Below are 21,169 nucleotides of genomic sequence, written 5' to 3' on the forward strand. Positions count from 1 at the left end.
AAACTTGAGGCTCAGAGAGAGTTGCCCTTCCTACACTCTTGGCTTGGAGTGAGGGCGCCCAGGCCGTCTCTGAGGCAGGTGGACTGGCAGCTGAGAACAGCTTTTCCCAGGGTCTCAGGGCTTCCCCTGCCTAAATACCCTGAACCAGCTCTTCTGGAAGCATCTCTGGAGCTCAGAACAGACAAGTGATGAGGTACGACCTTGACTGGAAGGTTTTAACCATTACTTCCCAAACGCAAATATCATGAGCCAGTGAGATCCCTAAAGATCGGTTCGATCAGTATCTCCATTTTATAAATGAAAAAGTCTAATCCCAAATCCTTCAGTTTCAAGTCAGAGCCAGAATACATGTTCCTTGGCCTGAAATCCAGCCCATACAGCAGGGTTTCTCAAGGGGCAGCGCTATTGACATTTTGGGCAAGAAAATTCTGTGTTGAGTGGGCTGTCCTGTGTATTGTAGGATGTTTAGCAGCATCCCTGGCCTCCAACCGCTAGATGCCAGTAATACTTTCCTTCCCTGCAGACCCCCAAACATTGGCAGATGTCCCCTGGGGGGCACACTTGTCTAGGTTGAGAACAACTGCCATAGAACATACTCGTAAAGACCGTGAACTGAGGTCCAACGGTCCTGGACTCTGATCCCAGGTCAGTCTTACTGTGTGGATGAGTTAACCTCGCTGAGCTTCACCTTTATCTGTAAAATGGAGAGGGATAGACTTGAGAATTGGCCTGCTACTTACTGCACAGTTCTCATGCCCTTTCCATCCAGGGACCTTTGTTGATCTGTCTCTCCTCTGTGACTTGTGTCCGTAGGCACCTGAAAAATAACTCTTTAGGAAAGAGAAAAGCAATCACAGGGTTGTAGTGAGGACTGGTGCAATAATGGCTGTAAAGAACTTAGCACCTATCGGGAACATAGGAGGAGCTCAAAAATATTTAACGTATTGGGCTTTTTTTCTGTGTCTTATCATGGTTACTTGGTTTATTTTTCTTTTTTGTTTATTTTTATTTATTTATTTATTTTTTGCGGTACGCGGGCCTCTCACTGTTGTGGCCTCTCCCGTTGAGGAGAACAGGCTCCGGACACGCAGGCTCAGCGGCCAAGGCTCACGGGCCCAGCTGCTCTGTGGCATGTGGGATCTTCCCGGACCAGGGCACGAACCCGCGTCCCCTGCATCGGCAGGCGGACTCTCAACCACTGCACCACCAGGGAAGCCCTCTTTTGTTTATTTTTATATTGCGGTATAGTTAACATATAACATTATATTAGCTTCAGATGTACAACATAATGATTTGATGTTTGTGTATATTGCAAAGTAATCACCACAATAAGCCTAGTTCACATCTGTCACCATACACAGTGACAGAAGTTTTTTTCTTGTGATGAGAACATTTAAGATTTGCTCTCTTAGCAACTTTCAAATATGCGATAGTTTTATTTTGACTTCTTTCACTGATTTTGGCCACCCACCAATGATGTATTATTTCTACCAACTAATATTTCTAGAAATAATCAGGCTGGTGGATAGAGAAATAAGCTTGGGGATAATAATAATAAGCTAAGGGATCCTGCTCTAACTCCACAAGAGCCAAGAAGGGGGGAGCTAATGGTGAAGATAGGAGGACATGGACGGAAAAGTGTCCCTAAATTTTTACCGTTTCAGGCAGTCCTGTCCGGTTTCATGCCTTTTGTTCAGCTGCAGTGTGATGGGTGCCCCAGCCAGGAAAGGGTTGGTTACTGTTTGGGTTTGGAGGGTTTTTTTCTTGACAAAACTGCAACCCTCCTTCCCTGGTGGGTGTTGCTTTGGGAAGCTGAATTGAGGCCTTCACGGGAAATTTTGTCCAAGGGTGCCATCTAGGGGAGCCTCTGTGAAGCTTCTAGTTCCTTTCACTTGCATTTTTGTAGGGCCAGCCAGATTTTGCTTTTCCTTGTGTGTTGGCTGCCTTCTCTACCACACTATATATTACCCAACGGTGGGAATCTTAGCATCTCTCAGTAGCACAAGGACTTGGCTCTTGCTGACCATTGGATGGGTCAATAAAATAAGTCCCTGGATAAGCAACTGTTTCAAGCCTCAGAAAAGATCTGCCAGAAACACTGGGCTCTGAATTACAAATGTGTGAAAATTTCCAGCAACAGATTGAGACTCTAAGCTGTTAACACCACAAAGATGGGGATAACCTAGAGGCTAGCTGACCTCTTCTCCCCATTTTGCCAGACTTAGCAAATAAAAATACAGGACAACCAGTTCAATTTGAATTTCAGGTGAGCAACAGATAACTTTTTAGTCTAAGTACGTCTGGGCATCCTGTGTTTTATCTGGCAACCCTATGTACTTGAAGTTGATTAAGGGATTTGAGGCCTGCATCCTCACTTGGAAATTGCTGAACAGAAGATTAAGTCAGCAAGCAATTCTGGTGCCAGTGAGGTGGCCTGGGGCAGAGGGGAGATGATGGAATTTTCATTCTCTTTGGCAGATCTTGTTTTTATTTTCTATCTTTCTTCAGACTACATGTAGGCTTTTGGTTAAAGCCATGGAGCAGATTCCATAATCAGGTGAAGTTCTAACTTTGCCACTGACCTAGCTGAGTGACTATGGGCAAATTACTTAACCTCCCTGTTTCTCAGTTTCCTCAGTCATAAAACTTGGGATAGTTGTATTCATCTTCTCCATTGTTGAGAAGATTTGGAAAGATGATGCTCATTAAGTGCTTACCACAGTGCCGACAGCTAATATACGTCAATAAATGAAAGCTGTAATGATTGCTTTGATGTTTTTGGACACAGGTGGACTTAAAGCACACAAAATTTTAAAGGGAGGTGTGTCTCCTACTCACCCACAAGGTCACGGGGCTCATGGGCACCCTACCAGGCCCCTTCTAAAGTTCTTTACTTTGTTGGGTTACAGTTGCTGGGTTTTTTATGGGACATGGGGTTTCATATCCTATTATAGGAGGCCTGGTAATAACCCCATTTCCGTCTGAAGTCTCAAACCCTGTCACCGGCTCATTTATTCCAAACACTATTTGAAACTGTATGTATACCTTATGGTAGAGAGTGCAAATGTAAGGAATGAGGAGCCTCAAGGTGATTTTGAAGGTATGGAAAGCCAAACTTTGAGGGAAAAGTAAGAAAAAGGAGAAATGGAAGTACTTGGTACTATGTAATGCTCATCGTAAGATCTCAGAAATGTTTGTTTTATGGGCAGGTACTTTATGGAAAGAACACTGGACTCTGGAGTCATAAGGACAGGGTTCACATTGTATCAGCACTATTTACAAGTCCTGGCAGTTTAGGAAAATTATGTTTCTCAGTTGTGGTTTCGTCAATCATAAAATGGCAACATCGTGGAGTTTGGGGAAAAATTGAATGATAAAACATACATATATATATATATATATATATGTGTATATATATATATATATATATATAAACCTGTCTCCCAAAAAGAGCTCAATAAGTCTAACTTGATTTTGAGAGAATTTTGAAAGTGACCACTTAACGTGTGCTTTGAATGTCTGGGCAGCAGCTAATTGTATCTTGTGTGTGTGAGCGTACGTGTGCATGTGTTCCTGTGTTTATCATGAGAATGATGTTAGCCACACTTATAGAGTGCCTACTGTGTTGAGTGACCAAGCTGTCTCAGTTTGCCCAGGACTGAGGGAGTTCTCAGGGTGCAGGACTTGCAGTATTAAAACCCAGAAAGTCCCAGGAAACTGGGACAAGTTGGTCATCCTTCTACTATGTGCAGGTTGCTTTACAGGTATTATCTCATTAACTCTCAAGCCCACCTATGAGGTAGGTTGTCACATTGTTGGCATTTTACACTGTAAAGGACACTTGGAGAGATTAAGCAATTTGCTCAAGCCACATAGCTAATTAAATGGGAAGGGCAGGATCTGAACCCAGACCTGTCTGACTCTAGGGCCCAAGAATTTAACCACCACTCTGTGTGCATTTAGGCCCCTCCAAAGGCACAACTTCTTGTTGCCATTCACCTCCTGGATCATTGCTAAACACCTTCCCACCTTCCCTCCTCTCACCGAAACTTCCTGCTGGACAGCTGGCCTACAGCAAAGGGAGAGACCTGGACACAAAGCTGAGTCAAGACCAGTCTTGTATCTGGGCACAACAGAGGCCCCTCCTTCCCTAGCAACAGACACTGAATCCTTGTGACTGGCCCCAGGACGTGGGCACAAGCTCCTCCAGTGTTAGAAATAACCCGAGAGGAGGAGAGAGAAGAGTTCAGGCTGCCAGGGGGAATGTTTGGTGGGGTGCTTCCTCCCTCTTCTCTGTGTTAGTATGTAACTCTGCTTCAGTTTTTCCTCTACAGTGAACTCCGTGTATTCCTGGAAAAGTTCCAAGGGAGGTGATGCTCAGTGGAAGGGAAGAGCAGCCATCACAGGGAAGCTACAGCACAGAGCCCAGCAGAGCCCCAAGGCTGCTCCTTCATTCTCTAGCTTCCCTTTCTCTCCTCTTCTACCTGGAAACTCCTCAGGGGGCTGAAGTCCATGACCTCGGAGAGGCAGCCCTGTGAACAGAGCTTTCAGAACATCTGGAAAGTTCCATAATCTGTGTCATCCCCATTATGCTATAAGGAATTTCAGAGGCACTGATAGGAGAGGAAGAAACTGAGAGCTCTTTGTTCCTTTTTTAATATTTTTATAGGTCCAGTTAGAATGGACAACATGAGTGACATGGATTGCTCATCTCAGAAGGTAGGTATGAATTTTAAGGTGTATTTCTTTTTTCATACCTGTAGTATTTTCAACATGTAGGGAAATTGGAAGTGGGTGAGAAGGGGATGTTTCAGTCATAAACCAATTGCCTTGTTAGATCTCCTTAACCAGGCATATATGTTAATCACATAGTGTCCTTGAATTATGCTTTGTTCTGAATTAGGCTTTTGGACATCTTCAAGTTTTGCTGAGAAAATTTCAGGAATAGACACCTTTCTTTCCCTTCCTTTTCAAGGCCATTAGACCATATGTTCCATCCAGCAGTTCCCAGCACTGGAGGTACATAAATAAGAATATACTGGGGAGTATCTTGAAAATATAGAGACTTGGCCTCACTTCCAAAGATTCTGATCTCAAAGGTCTGGAGTGGAGCCCTGTAGTCTGTATTTTTAGCTAAGACTCTAGTGACTCTGCTGTTGCAGGTCCTTAAGTGAGCATTTGGAAACTGCTTCCGTGAAGGACTTGCAAACATCACATGTAGTCAGAAATAAGCACCTGAAAGTAACAGTTCTACCCAATCTAGGTGCCAGAACTTTGGTGGAGAAGCCAAGATCCACTAAGTTGCCATACATTGAAGTGTATGGAGCGTTTTACACTCCAGAGGAGCATTTTAAATCAAAACTTTGTAAAATTAAAGTGGATTCGTTGATAATTACTGAGCCCACTCCCTGAAATGGAAATGCTCTGCAATTTACCAGAGAGAACACTTATGCATTAATATTTTTAACAAACCGTTTTGGGTAGCCAGGTAGTTCTTACAAAAATCTCCATCTCTTTCACCTTGAAGGTGCCACGGAGGATTCTTAACCAGGTGTGTTCAAGAAAACTCTGTTTTATGAATTGATTTCTAGATCTGCTAATCTTGTATGTGTCCCATGTGTCCCTGTCCCATGAACTGAGCTGTTTTCTGCTATCATGGTTTAATGGCTCTGTGTGTATAAGTCTTAGTCTGTGCCCATGAACTAGCTTAAAGTTTAATTAGTTCTTCAGCGGTTCTGCTTCTCTCCATTGTGCTCTGAAAAATGCTCAATGTTAGTTTGCTTTCTTTTCTTAATATACATTTTATTTATTTATTTATTTACTTATTTATTTTTGGCTGCATTGTGTCTCCGTTGCTGCGTGTGGGCTTTGTCTAATTGCAGTGAGTGGGGACTACTCTTTGTTTAGGTGCGTGTGGTTCTCATTGTGGTGGCTTCTCTTGTTGTGGAGCATGGGCTCTAGGCACATGGCCTTCAGTAGTTGTGGCTTACAGGCTCTAGAGCGCAGGCTCAGTAGTTGCAGCACATGGGCTGAGTTGCTCTGCAGCATGTGGGATCTTCCCGGACCAGGACTCAAACCCATGTCCCCTGCATTGGCAGGCGGATTCTTAACCACTGTGCCACCAGGAAAGTGCCTAGTTTGCTTTCTTGCAAAATATTGTTTTCTTTCTTTATTATCCCAAGAATGGCTTTTCTCTTTATATGATGACTCAGCTGCCTCTGTGTCTATCTCTTGGATGACCGGCTCTCAGTATGGAGGGACTTACATATGATTCAGTCTGGCTCAAACCCAAAAAGGAATCTATGGGCTCAAGTAATTGAGAAGTCCAAGTTGGATCCTAGGGTCCAGTTGATGTCATTGGGAGTCTGTCTTTGTCCTTCTGGTGCTTTTTTTTCTTTTATGTTGGCTTTAATCTAAGGAAGACTTTTTTCACATAAGGCAAAGATGGCTGTTGAGAGTACCTCTTTCTCAATAGCACTATCAAAAGTGTCAGGAATGATTGTGATTAGCCCAGCTTGGGTTACACACCTATCCCTGAACCAATCACAGTGTCTAGGAGGAGAGAGTATTCTGACTGACCAGACCTGTATCACATGCTCTACCCTGGACACAGGCTGGAAACTATACAGCATGGACAGAAATTGGAGTAGAACCAGTTATGTCCACTAGGGCTCTATTCTGCCTGTTTTGCTGGGAAGAGTAACTTCCCAGTATATGTCAAGGCTGAAATCAGGTTTACGCCAACCACGAGCAGAAGCATGAATGCCAAGCCACCTCCTGAATAATGCTAATATTCTCCTCAACTGCAAAAGAGTCTCCTCAACTGTAACTTACTCAAGATGTCTGAAATTTGTGGTGTTTGCTTGTTGTTCTTTTAATGAATATTTTTATTTGAAACAGATTTAAAAGCTAGGCCAAGGGAAAGATTTCCACTGACCACAAAACCTTCTTGCTTGCAAAGACAAAATGCAGACAGCCCTAACTTATCAATCAGTATATGTCAGTATATGTCCCAGTCACATCTGGGATCCTGAAGGAAACCATGAATGACTTCATTTCCCTGAAAATACTGCTGCCAAAATCTACCTTGGATGGTATAGTACCCATTTTGGATGACCAGGTTCCTTTCAAGTTGATGCTGAGTTTTTTCATTTTGTTTCACCTCATCAGTGCAGATCTGATATTAATTTCAGTAGTGAAAGAGAAGGCTCTTGGAGATGATTCATCGATTCTTAGATCCTTGAAATTGAGGTCAAGAGCAGAGAGACAGGCACAGTGCTAAGCTGAAAACAACAGGGTCACCTTGTTTAAGGCGGAGCCTGAGCATCCCCATGTTTAATAAAGTTCTGTTAGTGGGTCTGAAATTTTTGAAAACCACTGAATTAGGCCATTAGATCAGTGAACCTATTATGTTTTTGAAAACTCCCAGGCTCAGTATGCGTTTTGTTTAAGAGTGTGCATGTTTTTGTTTAATTTTAAGATCAACACATTCCCAGAGTAATTTGCCATGTAAGTGATACTTGCCATTTCCAGTGTGTTGGGATGCTGAGTGATGTGTATTTAAAAGCACCTCTGGGGACTTCCCTGTTGGTCCAGTGGTTAAGACTTTGCCTTCCAATGTAGGGGGTGCGGGTTCAGTCCCTGGTCGGGGAGCTAAGATCCCACGTGCCTCATGGCCAAAAAACCAAAACATAAAACAGAAGCAATATTGTAACAAGTTCAATAAAGAGTTTAAAAATGGTCCACATCAAAAAAAATCTTTAAAAAAATCTTTAAAGAAATAAAAGCACCTCTGTGTGGCTAGTATGTGTTACCTATCCTCTGTGAGCCTTGGTTTCAGCTAGAACATGGGTATAAAAAAATCTCATAAGTGCCTGGTGCATAATATTTAGAATGATGGCAGATGTTATTGTTAATGTTATTATTTTATGAGGTTGAGTCATCAGTGAGGGATTGGTTGGGGCATGGGATGGCTAATATCTGATTCATAAACCCCCTACCTCTCTACCTTCAATTACCCTGCATGACTTAATTTGCTGACCCAAATAAATCAAATCTGTCCAATAATGTCTCATCTTACACAGTCATTGCCTAAGGTAAAAAATCACAAAGAGCCAAAATTATACTTGCAGATCCATTAAACCATCTTTAAGGTGCTGTATAGCAACACCTCTCAGTAGGTCCAGCCCAGAAGTTTTCCTCCATCACAGCCCCAGATGAAGTAGTTGTCTTGCTTATAGTGGCTGGGTGTAGGGCAGAAACACACACAGCATTGCTCAACACTGAAATCACCTTCAGCTCTGAGGTGAAATGGCACCGGGAACTGAGAGTGGCCATGGGAGCCACAGGTTCACCTCTGTCTTAGGCTCACTCTCAAGTATACACTCACTGAATGGCATGGTGGACCTACATGCCACACTCTTTAAATGATACTTTTTCTTTCCACGGGAAGCACAGAGTTACTTATGCCACTGCACAAGCAAATTTCTATTTGGAATTTTGCCAATGTGAAATGCAAGAGTCGATTTTTTAAAGTCAACCCCTTTAATTACAACCCAGGGTAGGGTACCTGGAGGTGCCCTCAGATTTGGGCTCTTCCCAGGGGAAAAAAATATATCTGAATTTGCTCATTGAAGTGTAGCCAAGGAGGAGATGCTACAGGAGAGACATTAACAATTAAGAAATGAAACCTACACAGTGGATAGGGGTGAGAAAGGTGCTGTATGGCAGAACTTTGTGCCTAAAACCTTTCCTGAGGACCTTTTTACTCCTTCTCAACCTCAGAAGTTTGGAAATCTTTCCTAATTCCTGAAGAGTGGCTTTGTGTCTGTTTCCCACAGATCCACAAAAGTGACTCGATATATCACATGAGCCACTCCCAGATGCGGCCAGAGTTGCCTCCTCTTCCTGCTTCTGCTAACGAGGAACCATCTGAACTCTATCAGGTATGTTCACCTGGCTGCTACTCTTCTGCTGGTACTAGTTTGGGGGCAAACAGTCAGACTTGACAAGTGGCATTAGAGGCCTTGGTCATTTTTGCCACTGGAAGAGGCTACAGCACCATGGGAGAAAGCTATGCAGTAACACAAAGGTGAGTTAGAATCTGGCCTTCTCACTTACCTGCTGCATTACTTAAACTCTCTGAACTTCTCCATGTTCGGCTGTAAAATGAGAACAGTTATTTCTACCTTATAGCCAAGTCCATAGCAATAAAGACAGTAGATGTAAATTATCTGACCACAAATTTACTGAATATTGAAAGCAAGCTGTTATCCTTGTCATCAGAAATCATGCTCACAGTGGTCAGAGAAGTACAGTTGGTGTCCATTCCGAAAGTATTTGCACTCAGTGTGCAGAAGGTAGAGCCACCGTGTAAGGCATGTGGGATGCCATGAGTCTCAGTGTGAGTGGAGCCTGGCCCTGAGGAGCCCAGGCCCCCTGAGTGATGTCCCTCATCATGTGTCACTCTGCATTTCTTCCCTTGTAGACAGTCATGTCGCACAGCTTTTACCCATCCTTGATGCAACGCACATCATGGACCCTGGCTGCACCCTTCAAAGAGCAGCACCACCACTGTGGACCCAGCAACTCCATTGCCAACAACTACTCCTTGATGGCCTGGGACCTGAAGCTGAAGGACCTGCTGAAGGTCTACCAGCCTGTCACCATCCATGTCCCCAGGGAGAAGATTGTTCAGGGGCTGCCATTAGGTATTTCTGGCTGTGTGCCATACCACTCAGAATAGGGCTTTGGAGTGAGATTTCTAATGCCGGATTTTAGTCCTGGCTCCACCTTTTGCTGCAGCTAACTTTGGGTAACCTCATGGAGCCTCAGTCTCCTCGTCTCTGAAATGGGAATGATTGTAATGGCTAGCATGACATTTACCATACACCAAGCACTGCTCCATGTGCTTCTTGTTGATTGCTGCATAACAAGTTATCCCCAAACTTAATAGTTTAAAACAACTACCATTTGTTATCTTACAGTTTCTGTCAGGAATCTGGGCATGGCTTAACTGGCTCAGAATCTCTCACAGGTGTGCAATCAAGGTGTCAGCCAGGGCCACAGTCATCGAAAGGCAACTAAGGAAGGATCCTCTTCCAATCTCACTCACATCCTCCACTGCCTGTTGGCCATAAACATCAGTTTCTTACCATATAGGCCTATCCATAGTGCAGTTCACAATATGACTTCTGGCTTCCCTTAGAGGGAACGAGGGAGAGAGCAAGAGAGAGAAGAGAGCCAGCAAGATAGAAACCACTGTCTTTTTGGAACTTAAATTTGGAAGTGACATCCTATCACTTTTGCCATTTTCTCTTTGTTAGAAGTGAGTTGGTAGGTCCCGCCCACACTTAAGAGGATTACACAAGGGCATGATTCCAAGAAGTGAGGCTTCTTGGGGACCATCTTGGAAGCTGCTTACCACAGTACTTTATACGTATTAATTTGTTTAGTCCCACTGGGTACACCTATATCTGCTTAAGGATATCCTTTAGTAGTTTTTGTTAGAGGTGTGCTGGAGACTTTCAATCTGCCTGCTGTCTCCAACTCATTATCATGTTTTTCTTTATCCTCTCTGCTGTGTCTCAGTGAATTCCTCAAATATATCTTCCAGCTCACTAATTTGCTCTTCAACTGTGTTCAGTCTTGAGTTTAACGTGTCTAATGAATGGGCTTTGTTTTAATAACAACATTTTTTTTTTTTTTACCTTTTTTTTTTTGTTTTGTGGTACATGGGCCTCTCACTGTTGTGGCCTCTCCCGTTGCAGAGCACAGGCTCCGGACGCGCAGGCTCAGCAGCCATGGCTCACGGGCCCAGCCGCTCTGCGGCATGTGGGATCTTCCTGGACCGGGGCACGAACCCATGTCCCCTGCATCGGCAGGCGGACTCTCAACCACTGCGCCACCAGGGAAGCCCTAATAACAACATCTTTTTATTTTCAGATTTCCTAATTGGTTCTATTTATGAGGACCACACTTGCCAATTTATTATTCTTTTCTTATGGACATAGCCCTTCCAATATCAATCACTTGGAGGATCTTAAACATTTATTTTAGAGAATTATTAGCATTGCTGTATTATTTCCATTTTGTAAATATGTCCCTCAATTGTTGAGTTTATTTGCTATCTTTCTTAGTATTGGTTTTTCTCATGTGTTATGGGATTTCAGTTTGCAGACTTATATTGAGAGTTTTTCCCTTTCTTGCTACATGCATTCCCCATTGGTTGAGGTATAATTCACGTACAATAAAATGCACAGATCTTAAGTGTTCAGTTCAATGAATTTTGACAATTGTTTACACCATATAGCCACCACTCAAATAAGATATAGGGTATTTCCATCACTAGAGAAAGTTCCCTTGTGCTCCTTTCCCATCAGTTCCTTCCTCTACCCAACACCATCCCACCCCAGGGTAACCACTTTCTGATTTCGGTCACCATAGGTTATTTTTGGTTGCTCTCACATATAAATGTACTCAAACAGTGTATTCTTTTGACAGACCTTTTAAAATCTTGCCTTTTCCCCTTATGCCTTCATCTGGCATCTTGGACCCCAAATTAGTACCAGATCTTATATTGGTGGCTTAGGACTCCCATCCTAAGGTGGTGTTTGGGGATTGTAGATCTGGTCCCTGAGGCAATGTTAGGCTTGGCCTAGATATTACCAGCCTCTCTTTGCTATCTGTGGCCACCATGTGAATTGAGGATAACAAGTGCTTTATCTGCATGACAGTGTTGCTGTCTTTTCAGCGTGTCTTTGTGTCTTCGTGGGTAGGGCAGCCCTGGCTTCATGCTGTGAGCCTACCTGCAGTCCCCACAATCATGGTGTGTTTTGGGTGCTGTTATTCCCCCCAGGTATCAAACACCTAACTAATTCTGCCTGCTTCTAGAGCCAGAAGCCAAGTTTAAGACTTTTAGTTCACAATGTGTTTATTTTTAGTCCACGCAGAAGAGCATCTTTTCGAACAATGCACTGTCTTTTTAATTTTAAAGAATATTTTTTCTATTATTGTTATATTTGGAGTAGGTTGAGGAAATAAAAGTGTGAACTCAAAATACATCTTAACCAAGAGTCTTCAATCCTCTGATTCCCTCAAAATGTCAATTTCATATTAGTATGTCTTTAACATGTCTCTATGACATGTTAGTTTCCTTAGGCTAGAATCTTAAGCAAGTATCCAGTTAAAGTTTAATAGTAGAGTTTTATATTATTTGTTGAATTTATTTATCACAAATGATATTTATTGCAATATCTTCTTTTTATTACAAATGACATCGGTTTTTCTATTTGCAATAATTATATTTATTGCAAATGATACTGGTTTTTCTACTTGTGATAATCATAATATTTACTTTAAAATAAATATATTAGGTTTAAAGTCTGAATCTATTTAAAGAAAAATATTAAGCAGTAATACACCTGATGTTTAGAAAATAGAGCATGTAGGATTGGGGAGTGAATTGAACAATTATTAATACTTGTCCAATGTATGGGATAACAGAAGGTATGCTCATCCCCATTTCACAGTTGGAGAAGCTGAGGCTTGGAGTGATGGTCACTTCTTCAGGGTCACACAGGTAATTAGTGGTACAGGGCCCACATCACCTGCATCATCTCACCACACCAAGTCCACCCCGCTTAGTGTTCTCCTGCACTACCCTGAGACTGGCATCCCTGTGGACAGAGGACCGCCCAAGGCCACTGCTCATCACTGATGTCTTTCTTCTCTACTGTTCTAGCAAATAAAAGCTCATCAAAGCCTAACAAGAAGAAAATGAAGTTCTCCCCCAAAGACAAAGAGGATCTCACTAGGTAAGGTGTCCCTATGGGCACAGGGGATTGCAGGACACTGGGCTGAACCGAAGAAGGCTGTGGTCTCTTGAAAGCCATGCTCTGCTTCTTGACTTTAAAGCATTCCTGGATACCTAGTTACTCATGTTTTTTCCCAACAATCCTCTTAATCCAATTTTTGAGGCTCTAAATAAAAATAAATTAGCCAACTAAGCAAAACCAATGCTAACAAACCTATGAGGTGTTCCATGGAACCAAGGACTGAGCTTATGTCTACTTTTCAGGACGAGGTTGGCCTGCAACACCTCAGCCTCCTTACCTGTGAGGACAGAGGTGGTGACAACTTTGACTCTCCCAGGAAGCAGACCAATGAGTCCAGAAGAACAGATTGATGTGATGTTACAGCAGGAGATGGAAATAGAAAGTCAAGAAACCAAACCAACTGAATCAGACTTGGAGGTACATTCTTATTGCCTCCTTTCTCTCAATTTGCTAAGTATTACTCTTGGCATCTCAGTGATTCTAAACTGGAGAAAAACAGCAGAGTCACCTAGGGAATGTTTTAAAAATACTGAAGTCCAGACCCCATGACAGACTACTGAATGAAGGTGTGCGTGCCTGAATTCTCTGCTCTAATAAGTCTTAGAAATCGGTGCCTTTGTGTCCTCGTAGAATGTAGGTTGCAGAATCTGGCTGGGGTTGCCAGATTTTGCAAAACAAAAATAAAACAAAAAACAAGACACCAGTTAAATTTGAATTTCAGATAAACAATGAATAATTTTTTAGTATAAATATATCCCAGTGCATCCTGTATTTTATCCGGCAACCCTACCATACGCTGAATTTGGCCTATAGATGTGTTTTGAAAATAAAGGAAATCTCACATAAGCTAGATTTCTAACCTCTCTTGAAAAAATTTAAAAATTTTGAAGCTGAACAGTAGCCACTTCCTTTAGATGAGAAATACATTCTCTGGTTTGTCAGTCTCCACAATTCCTTATTATTTTCTTATGTACAGCCAACTTTCAGTTATTAACATTACCTGCTTGGTCCCAGGTAGACTTCTGAGCTTCCAACCCCTGTCTTAAAAGAACAAATAGGGGCTTCCCTGGTGGTGCAGTGGTTGAGAGTCCGCCTGCCAGTGCAGGGGACGCGGGTTCGTGCCCCGGTCCGGGAGGATCCCACGTGCCGCGGAGCGGCTGGGCCCGTGAGCCATGGCCGCTGAGCCTGCACGTCCGGAGCCTGTGCTCCGCAGCCTCTGCTCCGCAGCGGGAGAGGCCACAACTGTGGGAGGCCCGCGTACCGCAAAAAAAAAAAAAAAAAAGAACAAATAGCTTGCGAATTTATAGTGTATAGTAAAATGATTAATAATAAAAACCCATAGTGACTGAGCATGTGCTATTAGCAAAATTCCATGCTAAACCCTCTAGATGCTTGACCCCATTCAAGACCTGGGGACTATGATTATTCCTATTGTCCAGTTGTGGAAATTGGGGTGGGGACTGATTAAGTAACTTGCTCAAGGTTATACAGTCAGTAAGAGGCAAAACTAGAACTTAGACCAGGTCTGGCTGATACTGACATCTCTGTGCTCTTAGGAGCTACACAGCATTTCTCAAACTTGCCTGAAAATAAGAATCACCTGGGGTGCTTGTTAACAAATCCCAAATGCCCTAGCAGGGGGCCTATGAATCTTCATTTTAACAGGAGCCTCTCTCCTCACCCCACGCAGTTCTTATAATGAGGGAAGTTTGGAAGTTTGTCCTGTATTAAGGTTGAAGAGATGTAAGCTCAGCCTCTTCTGACCACAGATAATTGTCACTGAAGGTCAAATCTGATTTCAAACCCTTTCCTATACTTTGTGCTTCTTATCCATCTGAAATTATTCATTTCCAGAGCCACTCAGCCATCTAGCAGCTTAGAGGCAAGCCCTAAATAAACCACACTTCCTAACGTCACCAGGTCCCACTGGGCCTTTTTGTTCAGTTCCTGTGTTTGTGTGGCTTTTCTAAACTCAAAAGTCCCATGGTTGGATTAGAAGAGCTAACCCCCAAGTCTCACTCAGACATGGGGGTTTTTCCCCATGGACAGCTACAAGCCACAGGATCAAGTGCTTTCTTTGTATAGGAGCACTGTTGTTGAGGAGGGTGAATTATTTGAGTCCACTTGAGGAGCTTGTCATTCCTCTTCTTAAAGCTCACCAGATAATGCCACCTCCATCCCTGGCCTCAGTCCTCCTTCCACTGTTCCTATCTGCATGGCATTTGACAAGTCCTTCCTTATACCACGCTGAGATCTCTCTGGCTTTGTTTGACTCCTCCAGAGTCATGGGGAATACTCGCCAATGATTTATTGCAATGAGTGTGAAGTCACAGGCCCAGGAGCGAGTGAAGGATGGAGATAGGTGCTGTATGAACAGGGTCCCTTGGTGGCTGACGGATGTGGGCAAGTGGGCACAGTTAGCCAATTGATCATGATCATTTTCTTGTTGGTGGTTTGTTTATGGAAGAGATACTATTACTATTTGACCAATGGAGTCCAAAAAGACATGATTGCCCCTGAGGAGGATGAAGTGATGGTTCGGATTTCACAGCTGATTTCTAACACACTGCTGACAAGTCCCTTCCTGGAACCCCTGATGACTGTCCTTGTGGAGGAGAAGGAAAATGACTATTACAGTAGCCTCATGAAAAGCATTGGTAAGGCTGGGCATAAATGGGACAGGGGTTCCTATGTGGAGGGCACCTTCTTTCCTCTCACTATCAGTCCTTCACCCTGGTTACTCTGAAAATGCCAAAAACATTGTTTAACTTTTCATTCAAATGCTCCCCACCATCATCACTCATGTCCACACCAGTACTTACCACACTTTAATGTGCATCTACGTAACTTAAAGATCTTGTTAAAGTGCAGATTCTGATTCAGTAGAGTTTGGGAGAGGCCCAAGAGTCTGCACTTCTAACAAGCTCCCAGGTGATGCAGGTGCTACTCAGGTGCGACTTACTGTAAGTAGCAACACTAAGAAGTAGGGCCTACTCACATTTAAAATCTAGTTCAAGACCTGCCTCTTCCCTCAAGTATTTTGATCTCTGCAACCCTCAGTGATGAATCCACCCTCTGCATTCATAGCACTTCTTGTTTCTACTTTCAACTCATCCCACTTTGGAACTTCTCCCATGCCACTGTTTCTCTATGGTTATTTAACACTGGCATTGTCTTTCTTATGGGTCTCAGCTCTCTTATTAGACATTAGCTGATATATCATCAATCCTCCCTCCCCTTCATATTTAGCCCCATGTCTTGTGCACACAGTAGGTCATTGGGAAATGTTTGATGATGGTGAATAATGTGAGAAACACATCAAAGGGGAGAGGTGATCATATTAGTTCCCCACCTTCCCATTTTATCTGGAGCACAGCTATACTTACCAAGTTGTCTAGTTATTTTTAATTTCTTAATTAACCTTCTAATGGTGTCAGTGTAATGGCTCCTTGTCTGCTATAGGCTAGAACCAAACTTATAAGGATAAACATGTAAAGCCCTTCAAATTTTAGCCTCAACCTACTTCTCCAGTCTTACCACCTTGAACTCTACCACTTGTATCTGTTATTTCTGCCACAGAATGACTCACAGCACCTTGAGTATATTATACAAAATCATGGAACTGCACTTCTTATCCTTCAGACAAAATCCTACTCATTCTTTATGACCCAGCTTAAATGGTACTTCCTCTGTGAGGCTTTTGCCAGTCCTTAGCACGTGAAATGTTTGGCCTCTAAATTTCCATTCATAGGTATCTGGTGTCATCCATTGTGTTTATTTTTTATGTAACTATTTTGGTGTGAGAAATCAGTTAATGAGTAATGAGGTATCAGCAAATACTAATTCACTGATATGCATGATGCTAGATATCCTAACAGGACTCAACTCCAGATTCGAAGTACTCCAGTTATATTCCTCTTTCCCTGAAATATCTCACATACCAACAGAGTGGAACCTACCCAATTTAGTTATACCCAGGGGATTACCACTGACCTTGTAAATGAGGGAGCATTTCCAAGTGTAAATGGACAGAGGCACATTTACCTTTGAAGTGTTGAAGCTAAGAGCACAGAGTGTTCAAGGTCCCTGCTTAATAACAAGTGTTTGCCCTGTTGGTTATAGTTGATTACATCCTCATGGATCCAATGGAGAGGAAAAGACTCTTCATCAAGAGCATCCCCCGAGCATTTCCTCAAAGAGTGATCCGGGCCCCTGTGCCCTGGCACAGTGTCTACAGGAAGGCCAAGAAGTGGAACAAGGACCATCTGCACACAGTAAACCCCATGATGCTCAGCCTGAAACAGCTGTGGTTTACAGAGTAAGAAGTGCTTTCTGTCCCTTTTCTTCCCTTTCTTTATTGCTTCCACACATAAGAGATCATCTTTTGTGGGAGTAGCCTTGCCCTTGAAGTAAAATGACCAACATCCCAGACCCAAAGTGCATATGAACAGCAAGTGACAACTCTCCATGCAGGGCTAAGTGGCCCTCCTTTGTGCCTTCACAGCACCCAGTGCCTGTCTGTAGGCACTGGAGCATACTGGTTAAGAGCACTCACATGGAGCCACCCTGTTCAGGTCCGCCTCTAACTGTGCTGCTTCATAAGTAACATCCTTATCTCTAAATTTGGAATAATAAGACTTCCTACTTCATAGTGTTGGTAGGAGGGATAAATAATTTAATACATGCAAAGTACTTAGAATAGTGCCTGATATAAGTATCCAGTAGGTGTTAATTAGACCTTCATTATGAAATGTATCACACTGAATTATAATTGCATGTTTACGACTTTGACTCTCTCTAGCCTATGAAATGTATGGGGGCTTGAGTCTTTTTGTTTTTTTCCTTTCCAAATTCTTTTTTTAAATTTACTTTTTTGAAGTATAGTTGATCTACAATGTTGTGTTAATTTCTACTGTATGGCAAAGCAATTCGGTCATACACGTATATATTCTTTTTCATATTCTTTTCTGTTATGGTTTATTACAGGTTTATCTAACATAGTTCCCTGTGCTATATAGTAGGACCTTGTTGCTCATCCATTCTATATATAATAGTTTGCATCCACTAACCCCAAACTCCCACTCTGTCCCTCTCCCACTCTCCCTCCCCCTTGGCAACCACAAGTCTGTTCTCTATGTCTGTGAGTCTGTTTCTGTTTCATAGATAAGTTCATTTGTGTCATATTTTAGATTCCATATATGTGATATCATCTGATTTTTGGCTTTCTGACTTACTTCACTTAGTATGATAATCTCTAGTTCCATCCATGTTGCTGCAAAAGGCATTATTTCATTCTTTTTATGGCTGAGTAATATTCCAGTGTGTGTGTGTGTGTGTGTGTGTGTGTGTGTGTGTGTGTGTACCACAGCTTCTTTTTTTTTTTTTTGCGGTATGCGGGCCTCTCACTGTTGTGGCCTCTCCTGTTGCGGAGCACAGGCTCCGGACGCGCAGGCTCAGCGGCCATGGCTTACAGGCCCAACTGCTCCGCAGCATGTGGGATCTTCCTGGACTGGGGCACGAACCCGTGTCCCCTGCATTGACAGGCGGACTCTCAACCACTGCGCCACCAGGGAAGCCCACCACATCTTCTTTATCTATTCATCTGTCGATGGACATTTAGCTTGTTTCCATATCTTGGCTATTGTAAATAGTGCTGCTGTGAACATAGGGGTGCACATTCCTTTTCAAATTATAGTTTTGTCTGGATACATGCCCAGGAGTGGGATTGCTAGATCATATGGCAACTCTGTGTTTAGTTTTTTGAGGTTATTCCTTTATGTAACTCAGGGCTAGCACAGGGTTGGCAAACAGTAGTCTCATTTATATTCATCAGTGACTAAATTTGCCACAGGTATTGGTAGAAGTCCAGAGGAGGCAGGAGCCACTTTTTTTTCTCTTTCATTTTTCTAAATTGTTATTCACATACTTTAAAATTCACCCTTTTGAAGTGTACAATACAGTAATTTTGAGTATACTCACAGATTTGTGCAACTTGCCTGAAAATATTGGGAATATTTTCATTATCCCTAAAAGAAACCCTGTACCCATTAGCAGTCACCCTCTCTTCTCCCTTCCACTCAGCCCCTGGCAATATTAATCTGCTTTCTGTCTCCATGGATTTGCCTATTTTGGATATTTCATATAAGTGGAATCATACAATATGTGGCCTTTCATGTCTGGCTGCTTTCACTTAGCATCATGTTTTCAAGATTCATCCATATTGAAGCATGTATCAGTACTTCATTCCTTTCTATGGCTGAATAATATTCCATTTTATGGCTATACCACATTTTGTTTATCCATTCATCAGTTGCACTGGGAAGAAAGACTGATTTTTTTTTATGAACCCCTCAAGAAGGGGTGTGAAGCCTGGTGGGAGAATGAGGCCACCAGAGTTCACCAAAGGCAGGCTAATGAAATGATGAGCTGCCACCATCTGGGCTTTTTATTAGAAAAATTAGAGGCCGATATGTTTATGTAATTTTGATTGGGTGAACTTAATCAGTAGCTCAAATATTTTGTCTGGGGAGGATCTATAGCTGTGAATGTGTTTAGTCTTTGGAGAGCCTTGTTACTTGGATAACTTACTTGTTTTTTTCACATTCTTAGTTTTACCTATATTTTAAAAAGGAATTGCAGGTGGGGTCAATGTAGGACAGAGCCCACCAATGATAAGAAATAAACACATTCCCTCTTTGAACTGAATTCAGTTTTCTAAGGCATTGGAGGTACTAGTAAGGACATTGGGGGAAAAATGTAATTTTTTAATGGGGCAGAAGTATATAATAATAATTTATAGAGGAGTAATAATTTATAGAGTGGGCTCTGAAACCAGACAGCCTAGGTTCTGGTTCTTGCTCTGTCCCTGATGAACTGTGTGATTTGGGGAAGTTAATCTTTCTGGACCCCTGTTTCTTTATATGCAAAATGAGAATTATAACAATACTTCCCTCATGGGGTTGTTGGGTGAAGTGCTTAGAACAGTGCTTGGTATACAGTAGTTGTTCAATAAATGAAGATACTGCTTTAACCACAAGCATGTTTATGGCCTCAAAAAATAAATTAACCTAGAAATTAACAAGAAAATCAGTCACAGGGCTGGTAAAATTGCCAGAAGTTCATTACCAAGAGGATGTACACGTGAATTTAATTTGATCATATAGTGAAGATGACAAATTATTGAACATATAGCTTCTACTATAAGAAGGATTCTTATCACTTGCTTTTCATGGTTCCCTGAAGAAGATTATATAGGCAACAAAGGCACAAAAGTGAACCAAAATCATTTAGGTTTTTGTCAGCTGAACCAAAAAATCATCAAGGAGGAAGATTTGTTAAGGAAATGCTACAGAAAAATGTTCTTATATGACCTGCAGCATTTAGCTTTAAACATTTTAAGAGGTCACCTAGTGATCAGTGAAGGGTGAGGGGTTTAGGGGCCAGAATGAGGGTCGTGATCTGAAGAAAGAGTAGATTTTTCTGGCCAGTGTGGGAAGTTTTTTAGGATTGAACTAAAGATGAGTAACATAGTTATCAGGTTGTGACCAGGGCCATGCTAGAGTTGGTCATCAAAGTGTGTGGAGGGTGAGGTCCTCAAATTCTGCTCTCCCCTAGCAGTGCTTTGTGACTGGCCAGACAAAATGAAGACTAAGTTCACCACCTCCACAAAAAAGGAGTAGAAATGTAGGCTGCGGGATTTTAGAAGGATGAGGGAAAGTGCCTAATGGGTTCTTACAGTGGACGATGAAAATGAGAAGCGAGAACTGAGGCAAGCTAAGAAAGTGAGCAGAGATCTAGTTTGGGAAGTTGTAGGCACTGATGATTTAAAAGACTGATTATTAATGAATGAATAGGTGTCAGGAAGAGAAATGGTGGCCCTGTAAGCTAAAAAAGGCCTTGGGGAGTGTGGTAAAGGGCAGAACCTCCATTAATCTGAGAGAAATAGGAGAAGGTAAGATTATCATCAGAGAGGGCAGGAAGAGATTCATGTGTTCATTTAACAAGTATTCATTGAGTACCTGCACTATGTAAGGTACTGTGCCCGGGATGCTGTGGGTGTCTCGGTGAGCCTGTCAGCTGTCAGGGGCAGGTCTATAGGGTTTTCTGGGTTCAGACCAAAGTGGACCTCCAAGTTGTTTTGAGTAGCTCACCCAGGGGCCACACTGAGGATTGAGGGAACCCACTTGATCATGAAGGTGGTGCTTTGCTTGCCCTGTCCTCTGTGTCTTCACTGTTAGAAAGAGCTTTGATTTGTCCACTTGATATCCCAGTTCCCAGCCAGCCAAATTCCAGGTCAGTGTCAAAACCCCACTCCCCAGATGGGTTACCTGGAT

At 42.5% G+C, this 21,169-nt stretch overlaps 1 protein-coding gene across 1 annotated transcript in view; it reads left to right on the forward strand.

The window, feature by feature from the left end:
• The first annotated feature begins 113 nt into the window (after window positions 1-113).
• DNAH3 (dynein axonemal heavy chain 3) overlaps window positions 114-21,169 on the forward strand; it is a 192,218-nt gene continuing 171,162 nt past the window's right edge. Inside the window, 8 exon segments of the mRNA XM_081255161.1 lie at window positions 114-193; window positions 4,670-4,719; window positions 8,841-8,945; window positions 9,488-9,710; window positions 12,743-12,815; window positions 13,079-13,253; window positions 15,304-15,493; window positions 16,959-17,154. Coding sequence (XP_081111287.1) covers window positions 4,681-4,719; window positions 8,841-8,945; window positions 9,488-9,710; window positions 12,743-12,815; window positions 13,079-13,253; window positions 15,304-15,493; window positions 16,959-17,154 — 1,001 coding nt within the window. The 5' untranslated portion in view covers window positions 114-193; window positions 4,670-4,680.

The sequence above is a fragment of the Mesoplodon bidens genome, assembly GCF_964165515.1.
Source record: "Mesoplodon bidens genome assembly, chromosome: 15".
Classification (NCBI taxonomy): Eukaryota; Metazoa; Chordata; class Mammalia; order Artiodactyla; family Ziphiidae; genus Mesoplodon; species Mesoplodon bidens.